The sequence below is a fragment of the Balaenoptera physalus genome (genome assembly GCF_965194825.1).
Source record: "Balaenoptera physalus genome assembly, chromosome: 1".
NCBI classification, from domain to species: Eukaryota; Metazoa; Chordata; class Mammalia; order Artiodactyla; family Balaenopteridae; genus Balaenoptera; species Balaenoptera physalus.
Window position 1 is genome coordinate 87,766,118 of NC_138882.1, and position 22,812 is coordinate 87,788,929.

Below are 22,812 nucleotides of genomic sequence, written 5' to 3' on the forward strand. Positions count from 1 at the left end.
CACTCTTTTACATTCTTACCAGCCAAGTGTGAAGGTTGCAGTTTCTCCACATCCTCATCAGCACTTTTTAATATTCTAATTTTTGTTTTGTTTTGTTTTTAATTATAGCCATCCTAGTAGGTATGAAGTGGTATCTCACTGTGGTTTTGATTTGCATTTCCCTAATGATTAATGATGTTGAGCGTCTTTTCATGGACGATTTATATATCTTCTTTGGAGAAATGTCTATTCAAGTCCTTTGCCCATTTTTGAATTGGCTTCTGTTGTTGTTGAGTTTTAGAAGCTCTTTCTATATTCTAGATAGTAATCCCTTATCAGATATATGATTTGCAAATATTTTCTCTCATTCTGTAAGTTGTCTCTTCACTTTATTGATAATAACTCTTGATGTACAAAAGTTCTTAATTTTGATGAAGTCCACTTATCTACTTGTTGCCTGTACTTTTGGTGTCATATCCATGAAATCTTTGCCAAATCTAATGTCATAAAGATTTTCCCCAGTGCTTTCTTCTAAAAGTTTTATAGTTTTAGTTCTTAAATTTGGTTCTTTGATCCATTTTGACTTAATTTTTGTATATGATGTAAGGTAAAGGTTCAGCTTCATTCTTTTGCATGTGGATATGCAGTTTCTCAGAACCATTTGTTAAAAGTACTATTCTTTCCCCCTTGAATGGTGTTGGCAGCCTTGTTGAAAAATCAGTTGACCATATCTGTGAGGGTTTATTTCTGGGCTCTCTATTCTATTGCATTAATCTGTATGTTTGTCCTTATGCCAGTACCATACTGTTTTACTTACTGTAGCTTTGTAGTAAGTTTTGAAGTTGGGAAACTATGAGTCCACTAACTTTATTCTTCCTTTTCAAGTTATTTTGGCTCTTCTGGGTCCCTTGCAATTCCATATGAATTTGAGGATCAGCTTTTCCACTTTTGTGGAAAAGACTGTTAGAATTTGATAGGGATTGTGTTGAACCTGTAGATCTCTTTGGGTGGTATTGCCATTTTAACAGTGTTAAGTCTTCCTGTCCATTAAAAGAAGCTCAGGCTGTCTTTCCATTATTTATGTCTTCTTTAATTTCTTTCAGCAGTGTTTTATAGTTTTCAGAGTACAAATCTTCCACCTCCCTGGTTAGACTTATTCCTAAATATTTAATTTTCTTCGACACTACTATAAATGAGATTGCTTTCTTAATTTCATTTTCAGATTATTCATTTCTGATATATAGAAACAACTGATTTTTTGTGTGTTCATCTTGTACCCTGCAACTTAGCTGAGTTTATTAGCTCTAGTAGCTTTTTGCGTACTTCGGGGGATTTTCTATGTATAGGGTTATGTCATCTGCAAACAGAGATAGTTTTAGTTTTTCCTTTACAATTTAGATGCCTTTAATTTTTTCTTTCTTGTCTACTAGCTCTGGCCAGAACTTCCAGTAAATTGTTGAATAGCAGTGGTGAAAGCAGGCATCCTTGTCTTTCTTGTTCCTTGACCTTTGGGGGATCTTTCAGCCTTTTACCATTGAATATGTTATTAGCTGTGAGGTTTTCATAAATACTCTTTATCATGTTGAGGGATTTTTCTTTTATTCCTAGTTTCCTAGAAGTTTTTATCCTGAAATGGTGTTTGTTTTTCTCAAGTTGCTTTTCTGAGTCAAGTGAGACGATCATGTGGGGTTTTTTTCCATTCTATTAAATGATGTATTACATTGTTTGACTTTTTATTGAGATATAATTGGCATAAACATTATATTAATTTCAGGTGTACATCATATTGATTCGATATTTGTACATATTATGAAATGATCACCACAGTAAGTCTAGTTAGCATCCATCATCACTCATAGTTTTTTTTTTCTTGTGTGAGAACTTTAAAAAAAAAATTTATTTATTTATTTATGTATTTATTTGGCTGCACCGGGTCTTAGTTGCAGCACGTGGGATCTTCATTGCTGCATGCAGGATCTTCATTGCGGCATATGGGACCTTTTAGTTGTGGCAAGTAGGATCTTTAGTTGTGGCATGTGAGCTCTTAGTTGTGGCATGCGGGACCTGGTTCTCTGACCAGGGATCTAACCCAGGCCCCATGCGTTGGGAGCATGGAGTCTTAACCACTGGACCACCAGGGAAGTCCTGAGAACTTTTAAGATCTGTTTTCTTAGAACTTTCAAATATGTAATACAGTGTTATTAACTATAGTCACCATGCTGTACATTACATCCCCAGGATTTATTTATTTTCTAACTAGAATTTTGTATCTTTTGATCTCCTTCACCCATTCTGGCATTCTCCCCCTCCCTGCCCCTAGCAACTACCAATCTGTTCTCTGTATCTATGATTTTGGAATTTTTTGTTTTTGTTTTAGATTCCACATATAAGTGAGATCATATAGGATTTGTCTTTCTCTGTCTGACTTTTTTTTTTTATAGATTTATGCAGGCATTCAGCCTCACTTATTTATTTTATTTTATTTTTTAAAAAATATTTATTTATTTATTTGGTTGTGCCGGGTCTTTGTTGCAACAGGCAGGCTCCTTAGTTGCAGCTCGCAGGCTCCTTAGTTGCGGCTCGAGGGCTCCTTAGTTGTAGCATGTAACTCTGAGTTGTGGCATGCATGTGGGATCTAGTTCCCTGACCAGGGATTGAACCCAGGCCCCCTGCGTTGGGAGCACGGAGTCTTCACCACTACCACCAGGGAAGTCCCTCTGTCTGACTTACTTCACTTAGCATAATGCCCTCAAGGTCCATCCAGGTTGTTATGAATGGCAAGATTTCCTGTTTTTTATGGTTGAATAATATTCTATTGTATGTATATGTGTGCATATATGTATGTGTGTGGTGTGTGTATATACATATACCACATTTTCTTTATCCATTCATCCATAATTGATATTTAAGTTGCTTCCATGTCTTGGCTATTATAAATGATGCTGCAGTGAACATGGGGTGCATATATCTTTTCAATTCTACTCAGAAGTAGAATTACTAGATTATATGGTAGTTGTAATTTTAATTTTTTGAGAAAGCTTTATACTGTTTGCTTTTTTTTAATTAAAAAAAATTATTTTATTTTATTTATTTTTTTGGCTACATTGGGTCTTCATTGCTGCACGTGGGCTTTCTCTAGTTGCGGTGAGTGGGGGCTACTTTTCGTTGCAGTGCATGGACTTCTCATTGCAGTGGCTTCTCTTGTTGCGGAGCACGGGCTCTAGGCACGCGGGCTTCAGTAGTTGTGGCATGCGGGCTCAGTAATTGTGGCTCACGGGCTGTAGAGCACAGGCTCAGTAGTTGTGGCACACGGGCTTAGGTGCTCTGCAACATGTGGGATCTTCCCAGACCAGGGATTAAACCCATGTCCCCTGCATTGGCAGTCAGATTCTCAACCACTGCACCACCAGGGCAGTCCTATACTGTTTTCTGTAGTGACTGGGCCAATTTACATGTTCACTAACAGTGCACAAGGGTTCCCTTTTCTCTATATCCTCACCAACAGTTGTTATTTTTGGTCTTTTTAATATTAGCCATCTTAACAAATGTGTAGTGTTATCGCACTATGGTTTTGATTTGCATTTCCTTGATGATTAGTGATGTTGAGCGCGTTTTCATGTGTCCTTTGGCCATTTATATGTCTTCTTTAGAAAAATGTCTATTCAGATCCTCAGTCCATTTGATTTTCTGTTACATTCCTGGGATAAATTTTACTTGATCAAGGTGAATAATCATTTTATTATGCTGTTGGATTCAATTTGCTAATATTTTATTAAGAATTTTGCATGTATATTCATAAGACTTATTGGTCTGTAACTTTCTTTTCTTGTGATTTTTTTTAAATTTATTAATTTATTATTTATTTTTGGCCGCATTGGGTCTTTGCTGCTGTGCATGGGCTTTCTCTAGTTACGTTGAGTGGGGGCTACTCTTCGTAGCGATTCACAGGCTTCTCATTGCGGTGTCTTCTCTTGTTGTGGAGCGCAGGCTCTAGGCACACAGGCTTCAGTAGTTGTGGCACACGGACTCGGTAGTTGTGGCTTATGAACTGGGCTTAGTTGCTCCACGGCACGTGGGATCTTCCCGGACCAGGGCTCGAACCCGTGTCCCCTGCATTGACAGGCAGATTCTTAACCACTGTGCCACCAGTGAAGTCCTCTTGTGATGTCTTTATCTGGCTCTAGTATCAGGATAATCCTTGCCTCACAGAATGAGTTAGGAGGTGTTCCCTCTTCAGTTTTTTGGAAGACTTCGAGAAGGATTTGTGTTAATTCTTGTTTAAATGTTAGGTAGAATTCACTGATGAAGCCATCTGGTCCAGGACTTTTCTTTTGGGGGAGGTTTTTGGTTACTGATTTCATCTTTTTACTTGCTATAAATCTGTTGAAATTTTCTATTTCATCATCAGTCAGTTTAGATAATTTGAGTGTTTCAGGGAATTTGTCCATTTCGCTGAAGAAATTTGTCCATTTCTTCTAGGTTATGTAATTTGTTGGCTTACCATTATTCATAGTATTCTCTTATAATCCTTTTTTTAATCTCTGCAAGGTCAGTTGTAATGTCCCCACTTTAATTTCTCATTTTAGTTGTTTGTATCTTTTCTCTTTTTCTTTGGCAGTCTACCTAAAGGTTTGTGAATTTTGTTCATCTTTTCAAAAAACCAACTCTTTGTTTCTTTGGTCTTCTTTGTTGTTTTTCTGATCTCTCTTTTTGTTCATCTCTTCTCTAATCTTTATTTCGTTCCTTCTGTTAGCTTTGGGTTTACTTTGCTCTTCTTTTTCTAGTCCATTAAAGTGTAAAGTTAGGTGATTGATTTGAGACTTACTTTTTTAATTTAGGCATTTACAGTTATAAATTTCCCTCTGAGCACTGCTTTCACTATATCCCATACATTTTAGTGCATTGTGTTTTCATCCATTTCTAAGTATTTTCTAATTTCCCTGTAATTTCTTCTTTGACCCATTGGTTGTTTAAGCTTGTTTAATTTACACATATAGGCAAATATTCATTTTCCTTCTTTTACTGATTTCTAATTTCATCCCATTGTGGTCAGAGAAGATACTTTGTATGTATCTTTTGAAATCTATTGAGATTTATTTTATGGCCTAACAAGTGGTCTGTCCTGGAGAATGTGCCATGTACACTTGAGAAGAATGTGTATTCTGCTGTTAGGTGGAGTGTTCTGTATATGTCTGTTAGGCTTAGTGAGTTTATTATGTTGTTGAAATTTTCTATTTTTAAATTATTTTCTGTCTACTTGATCTAAGCCTCATTGAAAGTGGGGTGTTATAAAACTGTCTACTTCTGACTGTTCTGTCCATTTTGCTTCATATATTTTGAGTCTGTTCTTAGGAGTGTAAATATTTATACTTGTTATATCTTCTTGTTGTACTGAACCTTTTATTAATATATCATGTCTTTCTCTGTCTCTTTTACCTTATATGATTTTAAATCTATTTTGTCCAAAATTAGTATAGCCACCCCTGCTGTCTTTTGGTTACTATTTGAATGGAATATCTTTTTCCATCCATTCACTTTCAGCCTATCTGTGTTCTTTGATCTAAAGTGAATCTCTCATAGCATATAATTGGATCATGTTTTTTAACCCATTCTGCCAATTTTTTTTGTTATTATTAAATAGTTTAATCCATTTACATTTAAAGTAATTACTGATAAGGAGACAGTTAATTCTGCCATTTTGCTATTTGTTTTCTTTTTTTAATAAAAAAATTTTTTTAATTAATTTTTTTTTATTTATTTTATTTTTGGCTGCATTTGGTCTTCATTGCTGCACACAGGCTTTCTTTAGTTGTGGCGAGTGGGGGCTACTCTTCGTTGTGGAACGCAAGCTTCTCATTGCAGTGGCTTCTCTTGTTGTGGAGCATGGGCTCTAGGCCCATAGGCTTCAGTAGTTGTGGCACACAGACTCAGTAGTTGTGGCTCGCAGGCTCTAGAGTGCAGGCTCAGTAGTTGTGGCACACGGGCTTAGTTGCTCCACGGCATGTGGGATCTTCCCGAACCAGGACTTGAACCCGTGTCCCCTGCATTGGCAGGCTGATTCTTAACCACTGCATCACTAGGGAAGCCCCAGCTATTTGTTTTCCATTACTATATGGCCTATAGATTTTTGTCCTCATTTCCCGCATTACTGTCTTGCTTTATGTTTGGTTGATTTTTTGTAGTGAAACATTTTGATTCCCCTCTCATTTTCTTTTGTGTATATTCTATAGACATTTTCTTTATTGTACCATGGGGATTACATTTAACATCCTAAAGTTAATGACAACCTAATCTGAATTTATACCAACTTAACTTCAATAACACAAAAACTGTTCCTATATAGCTTCGTTCCACTCTGTTTTGATGTCACAGATTATACCTTTATAAATTGTGTGACCAATAATATAGATTAATAATTGTTTTTTAATGCATTTGTCTTTTAAAATATATAGAAAATAAAAAATGGAGTTATGAAACAAAATTAGCTTTTATGGTTGTCCCTGTATTTAGCCTTTATTGGATATCTTTATTTCTTCATACTGCTTCAAGTTACTTCTAGCTTCCCTTCATTTCAACCTGCAGCACTCCTTTTTAGCATTTCTTGTAGGGCAAGTCTAGTGGTAACAAACTTCCTCAGTTTTTGTTTATCTGGGAAAGTCTTAATTTCACTTTTGAAGGACACTTTTTCTGGATATAGAATTCTCAGGTGACAGATTTTTTTTCTTTCAGCTCTTTGAATATATCAGCCCACTGTCTTCTAGCCTCCAAAGTTTCTGATGAGAAGTCTGGTGATAATCTTATTGAAGACACCTTGTGTGTGACAACTCACTTCTTTCTTCCTGCTTTCAAGATTCTTTATCTTTGTAAACTACATATAATGCTGGTGAGGGTGTGGAGAAAAAGGAACCCTCCTACACTGTTGGTAGGATTGCAAATTGGTGCAGCCACTATGGAGAACAGTATGGCGTTTCCTTAAAAAACTAAAAATAGAGTTACCATACAATCCATCAATCACATTCCTGGGCATATATCTGAGAAAACTCTAATTCAAAAACATACATGCACCCCAATGTTCATAGCAGCACTATTTACAATAGCCAAGACATGGAAGCAACCTAAATGTCCATCAACAGCTGATGAATGGATAAAGAAGATGTGGTATATACACACAATGGAACATTACTCAGCCATAAAAAAGAATGACATAATGCCATCTGCATCAACATGGATGGACCTAGAGATTATCATATTAAGTGAAGTAACTCAGACAGAGAAAGACAAATATCATATGATATCACTTATATGTAGAATCTAAAAAAAAAATGATACAAATGAACTATTTATAAAACAGAAATAGACTCACACATAGAAAACAAACTTATGGTTACCAAAGTGGATAGCAGAGGCAGGGTGTGGGGGAGATAAATTAGGAGTTTGGGATTAACATATACACACCATTATATATAAAATAGATAAACAACAAGAACCTACTGTATAGCACAGGGAACTATATTCAATATATCATAATAACCTATAATGGAAAAGAATCTGAAAAAGAATATAGGTATATACATGTAACTGAATCACTGTGCTCTATACCTGAAACAAACACAACATTGTAAATTAACTATACTTCAATTTAAAAAATGGTTAAAAAAAAGATTATTTATCTTTGGCTTTCAATAGTTTGATTATGATGTGTCTCAGATGGATGTTTTAGTCAACATTGAGCTCATTAAGCTTCTTAGATTTGTAGATTGGTGTCTTTCATGAAATTTGGAAAGTTTTCAGCCATTAGTTTTTCAAATATTTTTTCTGCCCTTTTTTCTCTCTCTTCTCCTCTGGGATTCCTACAATGAAAATATTTGTCCATTTGGTGGTGTCTCAGAGGTCCCTTAGGGCTCCATTCACTTTTTTTTTTTTTTTTTTTAATAAGAGGCTCTTTTTTTTTTTAATTTACTTTATTTATTTATGGCTGTGTTGGGTCTTCATTTCTGTGCGAGGGCTTTCTCTAGTTGTGGCAAGCGGGGGCCACTCTTCATCGCGGTGCGCGGGCCTCTCACTGTCACAGCCTCTCTTGTTGCGGAGCACAGGCTCCAGACGCGCAGGCTCAGTAGCTGTGGCGCACGGGCCCAGTTGCTCCGCGGCATGTGGGATCTTCCCAGACCAGGGCTCGAACCCGTGTCCCCTGCATTGGCAGGCAGATTCCCAACCACTGCACCACCAGGGAAGCCCTCCATTCACTTTTTTTGCTGTTGTTCCCCAGACTTTATTACTTCAGTTGTCCTATCTTCAAATTTGCTAATTCTTTCTTCTGCCTGCTTAAATCTGTTTTTGAACCCATATAGTGTATTCTTCATTTTAGTTATTGTATTTAAGCTCCAGACTTTCTTTTTGGTTCCTTTTTATAATTCTTTCTATCTCTTTCTATCTCTTTATTGGTATTCTAATTTTGTTTATACATCATTTTCCTGTCTTTGTCCATGTCTTCCTTTAGCTATTTGCTAAAGGAAGCATCATAAAGGAACAACTCTAAGTCAGTTGTTTTCAAGTCTTTGTCTAGTAAACTTGACACCTGGACTTCCTCAAGTGCAAATTATGTCATTTTCTTTTTTTCCTTTTAATGGGCCATACCTTTCTCCTTCTCTATATGCCTTGTGATTTTTGTTGTTGTTGTTGAAAACTGGACATTTAATCTTATAATGTGGTACCTCTGGAAAACGGATTTTCCCCATCCCCCAGGCTTTGCTGTTTTTGTTTTTGTTTTTTCCTGAGGTTACACCTTTTCTTGAGCAAGCACAGTGGCTTTCTAAAATACTGTGTACATGTAGTTGTTTTTGAATGTAAGAAAAAAAAAAAGCTTCTTTTTTAAATCCCCTGGAAGCTGCTTCAGCTGGTGGGAATTGGGACAATAGCAGCCTTTAGCTGCATGTCAGCCATCAGAAGCTGCAATCCATAATCAGAACACTGATCCTGATATTTCAGAGACAAGGTCCTTATCGCCCACCCTGACTCAAGCAAGCTACACCAAAACAACAGATTGCTCTCCCCACAGCTGCCTATCGTAGGGCTGGGGGCTGAGTAGTCACTACTGCACTGAAGGCTGAAATTGACTGATATTAACCACAATTTGCCAGCCTAGCCTTTCCCTGGAACCTACAAGTGTTCACAGAAACTCCAGAGTTCCAAAAATAGTTGTTTCAGATAGATTCTACTAGTATAATTATTGTCTAGGTGGAGAGATGAGTTTCTGGTGTTTGTTACTCTGCCATTGTCCCAGATGTAATATCTCAGTGATTAACATTTTAAAGACCCTTATCGGGCTTCCCTGGTGGAGCCATGGTTAAGAATCCACCTGCCAATGCAGGGGACACGGGTTTGAGCCCTGGTCTGGGAAGATCCCACATGCCGCGGAGAAACTAAGCCCATGAGCCACAAGTACTGAGCCTGAGCTCTAGACCCTGCCAGCCATAACTACTGAGCCCATGTGCCACAACTACTTAAGCCTGCACACCTAGAGCCCGTGCTCCACAGCAAGAGAAGCCACTGCAATGAGAAGCCCGTGCACCGCAACAAAGAGTAGCCCCCGCTTGCTGCAACTAGAGGAAGCCTGGGCACAGCAACAAAGACCCAACTCAGGCATTAATTAATTAATTAATTAATTAATTAATTAATTAATTATTTTAAAAGACCCTTATCAACTATACCCAGTTTTTCTTTAGGGCCCACTTCAAATATTATTTTTGTGTCCCCACTTTCACCTCATTCTAGATTGTAAATTTCTTGAGGACAGAAATAGGGACTGTTTTTCAAAGTGGCTATACTGTTTTACATTCCCACCACCAGTGTGTGAGAGTTTCAATTCCTCCACATCCTCGTCAATACTTGTTACTCTCTGTCTTTGTAATTTTATTTTAGCCATCCTAGTGAGTATATAGTGGTATGGCATTGTGATTTTTATTTGCAATCCCCTAATGACTAATGATGTTGAGCATGTTTATATGTGCTTATTGGCCATTTGTATATCTTCTTTGGAGAATTGTCTATTCAGATCCTTTGCCCGTTTTTAAATTGGATTTGCTTTTTACTATTGAGTTGTACTGTTAAAATGTGTTCTAAATACAAATCTTTTCAGATACATGATTTGCAAAATTTTTCTCCCATTTTGTGGGTTGTCTTTTCAGTTTCTTGATTGTGTCCTTTGAAGCATAAAAGTTTTTGATTTTGATACATTTCAACTAATCTTTTTTTTCTTTTGTTGCTTGTAATTTTGTTATAATATCTAAGAAACCATTGCCTAACCCAACATCATAAAAATTTATTCCCATATTTTCTTCTAGGAGTTATATAGCTTTAGCTCTTTCATTTGTGTCTATTATCCTTTTTGAGATTAATTGCTGTATATGATGTGAGGTAGGGCTCTAATGTCATTCTTTTGCATGAGGATATATATACAGTTGTCCTACCGCTATTGTTAAAAAGACTGTTTCCCCCATGAACTGTCATGGTACCATTGTCAGAAATCATTTGACCATAAATGTATGGGTTTATTTCTGGACTCTTCCACTGATCTATATGTCTGTCATTATGCCAGTACCACACTTCTCGATTGTTGTAGCTTTGTAGTAATTTTGAAATCAGGAAGTGTGAGTCTTCCAACTTTGTTCTTTTTCAGGATTATTTTGGCCATTCTGGGTCCTTTGCATTTCCATATGAATTTTGGGATCAGCTTGTCAATTTCTGCAATAAAGCAAGCTAGGATTTTGATAGCGATTGTGTTGAATCTGTAAATCAATTTGGGGAATAGTGAGTGATATCTTAATCATATTAAGTCTTCCAATGCATTAACATGGGATAGCTTTTCATTTATTTAGATCTTCTTTAATTTCAACAATATTTTGTAATTTTCAGTATACATGTCTTATACTTCTTTTGTTAAATTTATTCCTAAGTATTTTCTTTTTGATGCTCTTGTAAATGTAGTTCTTTTCTTAATTTCTTTTTCAGGTTGTTCATTGTTAATATATAGAAATTAAGTTCATTTTTGAGTATTAATCTTGTATCCTGAAACCTTGCTGTACTTATTAGCTGTAATACTTTTAAAGCAGATTTCTTAGATTTTTCTGTACACAAGATCATGTCATCTGAAAATAAAAATAGTTTAACTTGTTCTTGTCTAATCTGGATGCCTTTTATTTCTTTTTCTTACCTAATTACCCTGGCTAGAACCTTCAGTACAGTGCTGAATAGGAGTGATGAGAATGACTTCCTTGTCTTATCCCTGATCTTAGAAGGACAACATTCAGTCTTTCCACATTAAGTATTATGCTAGCTGTACGTTTTTCACAAATTCCCTCTATCAGGTTGAGAAAGTTTCTGTCTATTCCTAGCTTGTGGAGTGTTTTTATCATGTAAGGGTGTTGGATTTTATCAAATGCTTTTTTTTGTGTCTATTGAGATGATCACTTCGTTTTTGCTTTTTACTCTATTGACATGACATATTACTTGATTTTTATATTTTAAAGCAACCTTGCATTTCTGATTTAAGTCCCCCCAATCATATTACATAGTTTGGGAGGGTTTTTTGTTTCTTTTATTTTATTTATTTATTTATTTTTGGCTGCATTGGGTCTTCGTTGCTGCATGTGGGCTTTCTCTAGTTGTGGCGAGCAGGGGCTGCTCTTCGTTGCAGTGCGCGGGCTTCTCATTGTGGTGGATTCTCTTGTTGCAGAGCATGGGCTCTAGGAGCACAGGCTTCAGTAGTTGTGGCACGCGGGCTCAGTAGTTGTGGCTCATGGGCTCTAGAGTGCAGTCTCAGTAGTTGTGGCACACGGGCTTAGTTGCTCCACAGCATGTGGGATCTTCCCATACCAGGGTGCGAACCTGTGTCCCCTGCATTGGCAGGCGGATTCTTAACCACTGCGCCACCAGGAAAGTCCCATTTTTTTTTTGTTTTTTGTTTGTTTTTTCCTTCAGCCTCGCCACGCAGCTTTCAGGATCTTAGTTCCCTGACCAGGGACTGAACCCACACCCTTGGCAGTGAAAGCAGAGTCCTAACCACTGGGCCACCAGGAAATCCCCTACATAGTGTTTATTATATGTTGCTAGATTTGTTTGCTAGTATTTTGTTGAGCATTTTTGTACCTATATTCATAAGGGATATTGGTCTATAGTTTTCTTGTGAAGTCTTTGTCTCCTTTTACTATCAGAGTAATACTTACTGTGTAGACTAAGGAAGTGTTCCCTCCTCTTCCTCTTCTTTTTTTTTAAAACATTTGTGAAGGATTGGCATTAATTCTTCATTAATGTTTGGTAGAATTACCAGTAAAGCCATCTTGACCACACTTTTCTTTGTGGGAAGTTTTAAAGTTACTATTCAATCTATTTACTTGTTATATATATATTCAAATTCTCTCTTTCTTGTTGAGTTGGTTTAGGTAATTTGTGTATTTCAAAGAATTTGTCCATTCTTCTAGGTTGTCTAATTTGTTGGCATCCTGTTTTTCATAGTATTTCCTTATAATCCTTTTTATTTTTGTAAGGTCAGTAGTGATGTCTCCTCTTTCATTCCTAATTGTAGTAATTTTGAGTCTTCTCTCTTTTTTCCTTGGTCACTCTAGGTTTGTCCTTTTTTTATCTTTTCATTGAACCAAGTTTTGATTTTATTGATTTTTTTCTGTTTCCTCTCTAATCTTTATTATTTCCTTTCTCCTGCTTGCTTTGGGTTTAGTATGATCTTATTTTTCTAGTTTTTTAAGATAGAATGTTCGGTTATTGATTTGACATCTCCTTTTCTAATATAGCATTTGGATCATAAATTTCCCTCTTCGTACTGCTTTAAGCTGCATCCCATAAGTTTTGGTATGTTGTGGGGTTTCTTTCATTCAACTCAAAAGTATTTTTTAAATTTTCCTTGTGATTTCTTCTTTGACTCATTGGTTATTTCAGATTGTGTTGTTTAATTTCCACATATTTTTTAATTTCCCGTATTTCCTTCTGTTATTAATTTCTAGTTTAATTCCATTGTGATTGGATAGCATACTTTGTTTGTTTTCAGTCCTTTTAAATTTATTAAGGCTTGTTTGTTTTATGGCCTAGCATATGGTCTATCCTGGAGAATGTTTCATGTGCACTTGAGAAGAATGTACATTCTACTGTTATAGGGTAGAATATTCTATAGATGTTTTCTTAGGTCTAGTTGGTTTATAGTGTTGTTCAAGCCTTCTATTTATTTTTCCCATAGGTGAGACCTGGAACCCTTTCAAATTACAGTACCAGCTGAGAAATGTAAGAGAGAGAATTGCAAAGAACCTAGTAGAGAAGGGTATTCTAACCACTGAGAAGCAGAATTTCCTCCTATTTGACATGACTACTCACCCAGTGACCAATACAACAGAGAAGCAGCGACTAGTGAAAAAGCTTCAAGACAGTGTCCTAGAGCGGTGGGTAAATGACCCTCAGCGTATGGACAAGCGAACACTAGCACTACTGGTGCTAGCCCACTCCTCTGACGTGCTAGAGAATGTCTTCTCCTCTCTGACAGATGACAAGTATGATGTGGCAATGAATCGGGCCAAGGACCTAGTGGAACTGGACCCTGAGGTAGAGGGGACAAAGCACAGTGCCACAGAGATGATCTGGGCTGTGCTGGCAGCCTTCAATAAATCCTAAAGCCAGCAGGTGGGTTTCTCCTTTTCCCTTGCTGGCCAGTGACTGTCAGAGACACCATCACCAAGCTTTGTGTGATGAGATGTTTTCCATCATGTTTTTTCCTTCTCTTGAATCAAACTCATTATTTGGGGAGAGCAACTTCACGGCTCCTGTATAGACCTTGACTATTATAAGCAGACTTTATTTTTCCCTGTACTTCCACTCCAGAGGTGAATAAACTGGGTGAACCAACACACACCCAATAAATAAACATTTTCTCTCATTTCTTGGTTTACTTCCATCTAGTGTGCTTTTGCATTAGCAGGAACATCTAAGTGAGATTTGGATTTCTCTAGCCACAGAATGTGAATGAGATGTAGAGCAAACCATTTATCATATTTTTAAAATTTTATTTTCCATTTTAAATATATGTTTTCAGTCTGTCTCTCAGGCTCTGCTAAGTAATGTAGCTTGTTGAAGTAACCATCTCTTTGAATAAGGGGCAATGGAAACAAAACTAATTTTTGGAGCATATGGTCTCTGGGATATAAATGCATGTCCCGCTAGTGGTTTTCTCATTTTTCCTTTTCTAACCTAATGAGAATATTCCAAATGTGATTACCTGGTTCTCACAGTCCTAGAACCAGAAATATATTCTCTACTCTCTCTCAGCATTATCCTACTCCATCATTCATTAGAACAGAAGTCTAAATGAAAAAAATGTCTCTCTCAACCACCTCCTTCAAGCAGTCAGCAATACAATTTGCAAAGGGAGGTGGCATCAGAATTTCCACTCTTTAGCACATGACTATCCTGATTCCTCCAGACTACTTTAAATGTCCCCACTCTGATTGAATTTAGGGAGTTGTAAATTTCAATTGCCCAATAGCAGCATCCTGAGTCCAGACAATGTATCTAAACTCTAGATGATCTTGTTCCCTATTTTGGCTTCCTACATAAATTGATAGATTCTGTCTATATTTAAGGGTTCTGGAGGTAGTTTTATCTATATTTAATCCACAGATACCCTTCCAGTCATTAGTCTTGTCTCAACACAACCATCTGTCTAACCAAATCACTAAAACATTTTTTAATTCAGTAGTGAATGCAAACAGAAGCTTATTAAGAAAAATCCTGTTTAGAAGGGCAACTTGATCTTAAAAGCATCCTGATATAAAGTCCAGTATTTGGGAATATAAAGAGGACAGGCACCAAACTGTGCTAATGTCAAGCATTTGTTATGCTGATACTTTTAATGGATCTTGCCTCTTGACAACTACAGAGAAACCGGCTATCAAAGGGCTAATACAGATGATCCAGACCTGATATCAAATCTTCCTGATCAGAAGTAATTAAATGAATGATTGTAACTTTCATCTTCTCCCCTAAACCTGTCTAGCTCCACAAAATTCCCCAACTCAATTAACTTTCTTTTTTCACTTTAGGTATCACTTAGGTGACTAGAGATATAAATTTTAAAGTGAAACAAATTCTTAAATGTGAAGCTGAGTAGAGCTTCAGTCTGGCTCTCTAAAAGTATAAAAAGCAGTCCCTGGTTGTCTCTCCCTGACTTAGTTTTTTCTTTCCATTTGAAAACAGTTCGGCATGAATTGAAACCAGGTTTTCCTGTGGAAAGTTTCAGCTTGATTGGGAGAGTAGAAGTTGAGTTCTTTCTAGCAACTCTTGGTCAGTGTTATTTTTATATTGTATCTCAATAAGATGACGATGTCTTCAGTTTGAATCTGCATAATGTTCATTGCAAAACACCTTTTCATTTAATGCATATGGCCTTCACATTTCTGTATAATAAAGATCAATTATTGTCTCTGGTATCTCTGTGCAGTTTTACAACTTCAGTTATTTTAACTGGAAATAAGAACTTTTCATACAAGGCCAGTAACACTCCCCGTTTACACTAGGATACCAGCCTCTGTTTCATCCTGTGTGGAAAATTAGGGATACACAAATATTATAATTGTAACATATATATACTGGAGGGCAGGGCACGTTAAGTCTAACCCAAACACCAGCTAAGGTAAAGTCTGAATGGTGTCTCCATCTTGAGCAAAATAAGTTACCCAATTACACCATTATTACCATGAAGAGAATGAGTATATTCTGTCCTATTAATAACTACTTGCACATGACACCTGAACTTACTGAAGAGCTGAAAGTCTTAGGTTCCAAGTGTAGGTAACATACCTAACTATAACAGAGTTAACAACGTGTGAAAAGAAAGATAATTGAGCTTGTAATTGGCTTGTTGTTCTTCACTTCTTTTATAATGTCTACAGCATAAAGGACAATAAGAAATGTATTTACTAGGATTGTTTATACTTGTTATTTTTATTTCAGAAAAAGTATTTTTTCCCATAAGTCATCCTTTGTAACAATGTTTCTTAAAATGTGGTGCATCAAAATAACCTTTGTGGGGGTGAGTACTTTGCCAAAATACAGGTTCCTAGTAAATCAGTCTCTGGGGTTGGGGGCTTAGGAAGCTGCATTTTAAACAGTCTCTAAAAGCTTACACGTTAAAATTTGGGAACACTGCTTTATATTTTATTGCCTATAATTCATTCATCCAAAAAATATTGAGTACTTACAAATTAAATGGCACTTGCTAGGTGTGACAATAAAAAACTGTGTAGGACACAATTTCGGCCCCCGAGAACTCACATTTAAGTGGGCAAATAAGATACTTTGTGATAAATGCTCATATGGAAGTATAAACTTAATTTTTAGAAGCACAAAGCAGTAGCATTCTTCCTGGGAACATTAGGAAAGACTTAGAAGAGGTTATTTATTATAGTGGCTTTCATATATTGAGTACTTTTCTTGTGAGGTACTATACTAACCACTTCATATATTTTCTCATTTAGTCCTCAACACTAAAAAAACCATAGAAGTTTATTTTAAAGAAAATTCAGAGAGGTAGTGAGGCTTGCCTAAGGACACTGTGCAGAGCTTGAGTTCAAACACAGGCTTTTAACCACTACTCTCTCCTGCCTTCATTTAAGCTCAGTCTTGAAGAATCTTCTTAGGTTGAAAAGGAAGAGCCAAGGCTATGCTGGGCTAGGGAAACAAAATACAGAATGTACAAAGTAATTTGTTATGTGCTAGAATTTCATGAATGTGTGTGCTTTTCACATATCTCTATCTCTCAAAAGAGATTGTTCTAAGAGAATATATTCAAGTTGTAGACTAAAGAAGGGTTTTTGAAACTAGCAAATTATCTGTTTTTGTTTACCTTCCTTTATTCCTTCTCTGATGCTTTTCTTATATAAAACTTTTCTGGCATATCATTTTCCTTCTCCCTTAACTTCTTTTAACACTTCTTACAGGGCAAGTGTGCTGGACATAAATTCCCTCAGTTTTTATCTGAGAAAGTATTTATCCTTCCCTTTTGAAGGATAATTTTACTGGATATAGAATTCTAGATTGCTGGGTGTTTTTTTGTTTTTGTTTTACAACACTTTTTTATTTTTTATTTTTTTAAATATGTATTTATTTATTTGGCTGCGCCGGGTGTTTGTTGTGGCATGCCAGATGAGGGATCTGTAGTTGTGGCATGCAGGATCTAGTTCCCTGACCAGGGATCGAACCCAGGCCCCCTGCATTGGGAGTGCAGAGTCTTAACCACTGGACCACCAGGGAAGTCCCCAACACTTTAAATATTTCACTGTACTCTCTTCTTGCATGAGTGTTTTCTGATACCAAATTTTAACAAAACTGGGCTTCCCTGTTGGCTCAGTGGTTGAGAATCTGCCTGCCAATGCAGGGGACACGGGTTCAAGCCCTGGTCTGGGAAGATCTCACCTGCCGCGGAACAACTAGGCCCATGAGCCACAACTACTGAGCCTGCGCGTCTGGAGCCTGTGCTCCGCAACAAGAGAGGCCACGATAGTGAGAGGCCTGCGCACCGCGATGAAGAGTGGCCCCCGCTTGCTGCAACTAGAGAAAGCCCTCGCACAGAAACGAAGACCCAACACAGCCATAAATTAATTAATTAATTAATTAATTTAAAAAAAAAAAAAACTTTTTCCCCCAGCTCTGTCACCCCAGCCTTTCTTGAACTCCCAAGTGGAGGCCCGAAAGGTCTTAGATAACTTAGTTTAAACTGATTTATATTAAACTAAATTGATTCCTTTCATTTGAGAGCAGGGAGGAAGAGATATTTATGATCAAAGAGGGGAAGACTAGAGAAGGTAACAGAGTAGTTGACTAGATTCTTAACATTATGAACATTTAAAAGACTGAACAAATACTTTTTATGTTAAAATGTTCATGTTTTAAAAATTAGATGACTTAATTCAGTCTTTCACTTCTCTCCTCCGTCTTACTCTTCACATTAGATACCTTTTAAAACTTTTTATGGAATCATAACCAGAGAAAAATGCTTAAATCAAAATAAATAAAAATGTACAACTCAATAATGAATAGTGAGCATTCCTATGTAACCAGCACCCCAGTCAAGAAACAAAACATTACCAGCTCCCCAAAAGCTCCCTTCATGCCCTCTCCCAGTCACTATATCCCTCCTTCAAGCTAACTACAATCCTGACTTTTAATACAATAGATTGGTTTTGCTTTTGAACGTTATTTAAATGAAATCATCCAATATGTATTTTTTGTGACGGTTGATTCTTTTATTTTGAACATTTGGGTTGTTCCAGTTTGGAGCAATTATAAATAGAGCTGCTGTGAATACTTGTTTTGGTGAACATGAGAATGCATTTCAGTTGGATATATGTACCTAGGAGTGGAATTGCTGGGCTATAGGGTTTGAACTACATTTAGCTTTAGTATATAGTGCCACCAGTTTTCCAAAGTATGGTTGTACCAATTTACACTCCCACCAACCATACTACAGAGCTTTTAAATTGTCAAATCATAAATTTGGGGCACAAAACTGGGCTGAACACAAATCTGAATAAATGAAGGCCACTGTAAATTCCTGTGACAATGCTTTAATTTATGGAAACAACTTCTCTGGTGGGCTTCAGTGGGTCTCTGTACACCCTGAAAATATGTACAATATTTTTGCATGCATGCATGTGTGTATACATGCACTTTGAGGAGAGAAGAAACAGCTTGTATTAGACTCTCAAAGGTCAGATTTTCCATACTTCGGAAAACTGGTGGCTGTGTATACTAAAGCTAAACATAATCCAATCCTTCACACACTCACACACACACACACACACACACATGCACACACACACACACACACACACACACATTAAGAATGATTGCTTTATGGGAGCTCAGCAATCAAGAAGCTATTTGCTTGCTATTAGCAAACTGTTCTACATTGGTTATGGTGCATTGACATAGACAGTCTGAATAGGCAGGTTTCCTGTGGTTAACAGAGAAGGATTAGCACCCTTGACCACTTAATTTTCCTTTTATTTTTAGCAGGTTAAAATCCTTTATTAAAATAGCTTCATAATGTTTTGATAACTACATATTTTGATAACTATTTTTATAACAGCTTTATTGATATAAAATGCACATACCATATAACATACCTACTTAAAGTGAATAATTTGATGGTTTTTTAGTATATTCACAGCATCATGCTATCACCACAATCAATTTTAGAACATGTCATCACCCTAGAAAAAAACACATACCCATTAGCAGTCATTCCCCATTTCCCTCAGTCCTAATGTACTTTCTGTCTCTGCAGATTTGCCTATCCTGGACATTTCATATAAATGGAATCATACAATATGTGTCTTTTGTGACTGCTTCTTTCACTTAGCATAATGTTTTCAAGGTTCATCCATGTTGTAGTATGTATCAGTGCTTCATTTATTTTTACTGGCAAATAATATTACACTGTATAGAAATACCACATTTTTGGACTTCCCTGGTGGTCCAGTGGTTGAGACTCCATGCTTCCACTGAACGGGGCACGGGTTCAATCCCTGGTCGGGGAAGTTCCACACTCCGTGTGATGCCTCCAAAAGAAAAGTGCTCTCCTCACCAGTGTGTCAAAAAATAAATAAATAAAGCAATGTGGATATTAAAAAAAAAACTCTTAAAAAAAAAAGAAATACCACACATTTTAAATGATGTCTTTAGAGAATATAATGTGTCCAAAACAAAATCTATATTTCTGCTCCTAAACGTCCTACTTTCATATTTCCCCCTATTAGTAGTAAATGGTGCCATCGTTCACCTAGCTGCTCAGGCCAAAAGCTTTGAAGTTATCCTGGATTCATAACAGCAAATTCTGTTGGTTGTACCTTCAAAACTCCACATCCAGCCATTTTCAACCTTCTCTGTAGCTACTACCTCCTAGTCCAAACCACTGTCATCTCTCCTAATTGGTGTCCTGCTGCTGCTTCCACTTCAACGCAGTGTACGGCAGAGGTGAGATATTTATGAGAAGAGAGGCTTTTCTGTTCTCAGGGGGACAATCATTTTAAAAACTTTGAAATGGGCAAAAACATTATTGGGTATTGTCTAGAGGAGTCTTTGGCATAATCGATCTATGGCTTTCATTGTCTTTGAACTATTTTACAATTTGTAAATTGAGAAAACTGATGGCAGTGCGAATGATTCTTATACATAGAGAGACAAATGAATTTTGGCCAGTGAGATACAATTTCCACCCTGTGAAAAAGATAACTCCAAACATAATATTTTATGCCCTGTAGATATTGGCCAATTTTATATCTATTAGCAATTTCAGCATTCTTAATTGCCTATATATGCGTCTGTCTTCAGATTCTCTTCTGAACCAGTTTAACATCTTACTGGTTCCCTCATTTGTATGAGTTATGATTTTACTTTTTTGAAAATTATCTTTAACACTGTGTTATTCTGATCATTTAGCTACTTTTCTTAGGCTACACTTAAGGCCAGCCCTAAGAGTATACATTTCTAAAAGAGACAAGGAGAGGATTGAGCTTGGTTAATTCCCTGGTATTCTCAGTCTGGCCCATCAGAGAGTGCTAATGGCATGTGTCTTAAACCCAGATATTTCTGCAGTTTTCTGGCCACGCTGTGCGGCATGTGGGATCTTAGTTCCCCGCAGGGATCGACGAGGGATGGAACCCGTGCCCCTGAATTGGAAGCACGGAGTCTTATCCAGTGGACCACCAGGGAAGTCCCCAGTTTCACTTTTTATATTCTTTTTATATTCCATTCTTCTGTAGAATCTTGCTTAAGCACTGATGAATTTTACAGTGTTATTCCAAGATACCTCATCTCTCATACTCTGAAAAGATTTAGGTCTTCCCCTGAAAAATTCAAACATAAACAAGAAAAAAGACGAACAGACTAGGAATAAACAAGAAGTTCAGGTCCTCTTCTCTCCTCACTTTCCCCCCTCCAATCTGCTCTTCTCCCTGTATTTGCTTTTTGGTAAATGGCACCACTGTTTACTCAGGAATTTGGGACTCATCCTTAATTCTCTGTCACCTTCATTCCCTACATCCAATATCATTTGTCTCTTCAGCTTCTCTTCATTCACACGGCCCTGCCTTTGATCAGGCCTTTCAAGTCTTGCCTGGATTACTGCAATCCTGGAGTCTCCCTCTCCACTTCAGTCCAATCTCCACATGGCTACTGTTGTCAAAAAACCTTGGCTCTCTGTGCACCGATGCCGAACAGAAATACGGAGACTGAGATTTTGAAGGATAAGGCTTTGAAGGCTTTATTCCTCTGCCATGCAAAGGAAAGACAGAGCAGGCTAGCGCCTCAAGAACTGTGCCCCCCCCCTCCCTGGGGAATTGAGAGAGAGAGGTTATATAGCCAGGGCTCATAGTCTATGGTAGGTGATAAGGCTCTAGTAATGAAGCTCTTGTATTCTTCTTCTTCCTGCGTTAGTTCAAAACAGTCACAGCTGGCTCAGGCAAGCCAGGTAATTGGGTCTGTTTGTCTCTGGGTTATCGGCCTGCAACCTTCTTTCTGAAATGCAAATGCTACAAGGGGTGATTTGCTACAGGGGAGTGCAGGGTGTAATTCACATAGTGTTAAGGAGTGATAGGTTAGCTTCATGAAGTACAAATCTAGTTACAGACACTATAGATTAGTAACAGTTAAAATAAAACTAGGAGTGATTGACTCTTTCGGGCCAGTTTGTTTCTTCTCTAGCCTGTTCACTGTTCCCTTGTTTTCTTTTTTAATTAATTAATTAATTAATTAATCTGGCTGCATTGGGTCTTAGTTACGGCACACGGGCTCTTCGTTGCAGCACGCGGGCTCCAGAGCGAGCAGGCTCAGTAGTTGCGGCACACGGGCCTAGTTGCTCCGCGGCATGTGGGATCTTAGTTCCCAGGCCAGGGATCGAACTCGCGTCCCCTGCATTGGAAGGCAGATTCTCAACCACTGGACCACCAGGGAAGTCCCCTCTTTTTTTTTTTTAATATTTTATTTATTTATTTATTTATTTGGTTGTGCTGGGTCTTAGTTGTGGCAGGCAGGCTCCTTAGTTGTGGCTCACCAGCTCCTTAGTTGTGGTATGTGGGCTCCTTAGTTGTGGCAGGTGGGCTCCCTAGTTGCAGTTCAAGGGTTCCTTAGTTGCAGCACGTGGGCTTTTTAGTTGCAGCAGGTGGGCTCCTTAGTTGCGGCCATGGGCTTCTTAGTTGCAGCACATGGGCTCCTTAGTTGTGGCATGCGAACTCTTAGTTGCAGCATGCATGTGGGATCTAGTTCCCTGACCAGGGATTGAACCCAGGCCCCCTGCATTGGGAGCATGTAGTCTTAACCACTGTGCCACCAGGGAAGTCCCGGGAAGTCCCCTCTTGTTTTCTTTGTTTATCAGAAAAGTCTCATTTCTCTTCTTGCTGCAACACTACCACAGTTATAGCTTTCCAAATCCCAAGTCTAACAATACCATTTCCCTGCTTGAAATCAGAGGTTCCCCCTTTGTCTTCATGAAACCCCAACACTTTAGCATGACTTACAAGTCTCCCCAGGACCCTAGCAACCTGAACAGTGTCATGTCTTGCTGCTCCACAGGGGTTCCAAATCAGCCTTATTTGCAGTTTCTCCTTAGGGAGCTTTTTAAAAGTATAGATTTCCAGGCCCCAGCCCAGAGATGCTGATTCAACTGGGGTGAAAGAGGGCTGAGGAAATCCATTTTTTTAAGAAGTTCCCTGGGAACTTCTAATCAACCGAGTCTGAGAACCAAGGATCCAGAACATGGAGTTTCTTATGGCTCTGTCTTTT

General features: G+C 37.7%; 1 protein-coding gene across 2 annotated transcripts in view; it reads left to right on the forward strand.

Annotated features, from left to right (window-relative positions):
* The window catches only part of GOLPH3L (golgi phosphoprotein 3 like), a 40,491-nt gene extending 26,579 nt beyond the window's left edge, over positions 1 to 13,912 (forward strand). For both annotated transcript variants that reach the window (XM_082475653.1, XM_082475654.1), the window contains one exon: positions 13,223 to 13,912. In XM_082475653.1, the coding sequence (XP_082331779.1) occupies positions 13,223 to 13,650 (428 nt within the window). In that variant the 3' untranslated portion in view covers positions 13,651 to 13,912. The remainder of the gene's footprint in view (positions 1 to 13,222) is intronic.
* Positions 13,913 to 22,812: the final 8,900 nt, after the last annotated feature.